At 28.6% G+C, this 3,402-nt stretch overlaps 1 protein-coding gene across 2 annotated transcripts in view; it reads left to right on the top strand.

Moving 5' to 3' along the window:
* LOC106463512 (signal transducer and activator of transcription 5B-like) overlaps positions 1-3,402 on the top strand; it is a 60,919-nt gene that overhangs the window by 44,139 nt on the left and 13,378 nt on the right. For both annotated transcript variants that reach the window (XM_013923553.2, XM_013923552.2), the window contains exon 18: positions 1,141-1,280. In XM_013923553.2, coding sequence (XP_013779007.1) covers positions 1,141-1,280 — 140 coding nt within the window. The remainder of the gene's footprint in view (positions 1-1,140; positions 1,281-3,402) is intronic.

Here is a 3,402-nt window from a genome sequence, read left to right as displayed (position 1 = left end):
ATCTAGGTCTAAAAGTAGTGTTTCTTGTGAATACCAAAAACCTCAATAAACTAAGAAGATAGGATTTTTCTGGTGGATACATTTTGTTTAACATTATTAAATCAAACAAGGTGCAAATAGTTTACAAAGAGCATAATTGGGATCAAGTACCGTGTTTTTCGGTGTATAAGACACACTTTTTTTACCCCAAAATTTGATGTCAAAATCTGATTGCTTCATACACACGGAAGGTATGAATAATATATATGTATATATACGATATACACAAGCCATGTGTAAATATATTTAAATAGGCATGCATAGTTTAGTTCAATTGACTGTGTTATTTATAACAATAGTAGTTTTTTTTTCTCTTAAAAACATAACTATTTATAATGCTCCCTAAATAATAAAGAAATAAATTACAGTGAAAGCAATGAAGATTTTGCAGGTATTGAACCAAACTAAACAACAGTAAACCTTTTTTGATTTACGGTATTTTCTTATTTTGATTTTTTGAGCTCTTTTGTGTTTAGAACAATATATATTAATTTTTCAAGTATCAAATTGAATTTTTGTTCAATAAAAATCTTTCAAATGCAACTGTAGTTTTTTTTCCCCCAAAACTTTGTCTTCAAAATACGGTAGCTAGTTCACTAAAACAAGTTTAGAAACAAGTTAATAATCATACTGAAATACAGGTTTACTCTTAAGTATGAATTTTAGTCAGTCTACTAGAAGTAATATAGTTGAACAGAATTTTAGGAAATCATAGGTTATGCTTACTTATAAAAGACCACAAATATAAATATTTCGTTATTATACTCTTTCCACTTAACTCACTTTATTTATCAAATGCTAAATAATATAAATTTATCCTTTCTTATAATTTTTCTTCAGTGTACAATAAAATACATCAGTAAAAACAGAATTCATCAAAGTGTACTTATTGTAAACAAATGAAAACAAAGATTTACATTACGAGTAGTTCCTCTTTTTCCATATTAAAAGTTGTACGTTTTTTGATAAATTATGACTTGTGATTTTGAAATGTAAATTATAAGGAGCAGTTTCTTTCCTTACAACATATTAGATATCACCATTGAATTGAATTATTTTTCAGCCACCTAAACAAAAATCACCTGTATTTTCTTCATTTAGAGTTGTCATTGGATTCATTGGGAGACGAAATGCTGAAGAAATGCTGTTGAAGAGACCTAGTGGAACATTCCTTCTTCGATTCAGTGATTCTGAGCTTGGTGGTGTAACTATAGCCTGGGTAGCTGAAGATCCACAGCAAGGTATTAACATGTTTAAATTTTGTTTTCCTGTTGTTTTATATTTTGTGTGGTAGGAAGCAGTGAAATAAGCCTGTTTAATTACACTCACATGCATTAAATTGTTATTAAAGGCTTACTACAAAATTTAATTTTTTTACTGTTCATTAAAAACACAGTGTTTAATAGGTTCTTATTCTACCAATTTCCCAGAATCCATAAACAAGGTTTGTTCCTGTGCATTTAATTTGTTGAAAAACCTCATTTCATTTTGGTGTCCCCATGTTAGGACAGTGGTAAGTTTCTGGACTTCCAGTACTAAAATCCAGATAGCCCAGTGTGGCTTTGTTCTAAAACAAACAAACAATACTTCATTTTGGTGTCCCCCCTGTTGGGACAGTGGTATGTTTCTGGACTTACAACACTAAAATCCAGATAGCCCAATGTAGCTTTGTTGTAAAACGAACAATCAATACTTCATTTTGGTGTCCCCCTGTTGGGACAGTGGTAAGTTTCTGGACTTAGAGCACTAAAATCCAGATAGCCCAATGTGGCTTTGTTATAAAACAAAATATCAATACTTCATTTTGTTTTTTTTTTATTGTTTGTAACTGCTATGAATATTACATTTCTCCTCAAGAAGAGATATCTCTCTCATCATCTTCTTCCTTTTTTTTAAAATTTACAACATGTAATGAATCATCTATAGCACACATGAACAATCATGAAACTTAGAAATTTCAGCTTTTATTTATTTAAAACATTGTCAAATAATATTTTGGGTAAATGTTGGTGAATATCTTTACTCACCCTTTATATACAATCCTATTAAAACTTGGTCAGTTTGACAAACATAATAACCACCATATAATCATCTCTACTAGCTGTATCTTCACAAAATTTGGCAAGTTTTTTAATAAATGTTATAAGTTTGAGCATTAAAAAATGATTTTTCAGTCAAGTATTTCTACAAAAATATGTCTGTAAATATCAGAAGCCTTTAATGAGTCAGCCTAAGTGAAATGTGATTTTCAAGCTAAGATTAAAAATACTGTACAATTTTCATATTTCATTTGCATAACCTCTAGAACCTCTTAGGTAATTTTCAAATTGTATTTAATTGAAACTTTATATTTTGATTGTTTTTTATATTCTAACTCTAACAGTAGCTAAATCATCAATGTAAAGTGAAAATAACTGAAATGAAAAGTTGAAAATTATGAAATATAATGAATAATACTTTTTTCTTCTTTGGATGTGTCATTTGTCACCACATCGTTGGTTAATGATTGTCACAATTTTAACTTTTAAGCTTTTCACATATGTTTACTTTTATTTTCATGCGTTTATTACATGTTTTGGACCATGTAAGCAGTTTATTCTTCTGTGAAAAGCAGTATATTGCAGCAGGAACACATTAACAGATTCTTGTGTACTGATATTGCAAAGTATGAAAGTGTAACTAAATAGGTCTAACTTTTTTCTCTAATTTATTGTCTAAACAAAAGTTTCATTTACATTTCAAAAATACATTTTAGAACAAAAATGTGTATATAGCAACTGCTAGAGTAGAATGTCTCAAAACTACTAATCACTTAACTAATTAAACTATAACACTAGAGTAGAATGTCTCAAAACTCCTATCATTTAACTAATTAAACTATACCTCTAGAGTAGAATGTCTTAACACTACTATCACTTAACTAATTAAACTATACCACTAGAGTAGAATGTATCAAAACTACTATCACTTAACTAATTAAACTATACAGCTAGAGTAGAATTTATCAAAACTACTAATCACTTAACTAATTAAACTATACAGCTAGAGTAGAATTTATCAAAACTATCACTTAACTAATTATATTATACCGCCAGAGTAGAATGTCTCAAAACTACTATCACTTAACTAATTAAACTATACAGCTAGAGTAGAATTTATCAAAACTATCACTTAACTAATTATACTATACCGCTAGAGTAGAATGTCTCAAAACTACTAATCACTTAACTAATTAAACTATACCTCTAGAGTAGAATGTCTCAAAACTACTATCACTTAACTAATTAAACTATACCACTAGAGTAGAATTTATCAAAACTATCACTTAACTAATTATACTATACCACTAGAGTAGAATGTCTC

Source organism: Limulus polyphemus, unplaced genomic scaffold, assembly GCF_000517525.1.
Source record: "Limulus polyphemus unplaced genomic scaffold, Limulus_polyphemus-2.1.2 Scaffold1428, whole genome shotgun sequence".
Lineage (NCBI taxonomy): Eukaryota > Metazoa > Arthropoda > Merostomata > Xiphosura > Limulidae > Limulus > Limulus polyphemus.
This window is presented reverse-complemented; position numbering and strand designations above follow the sequence as displayed.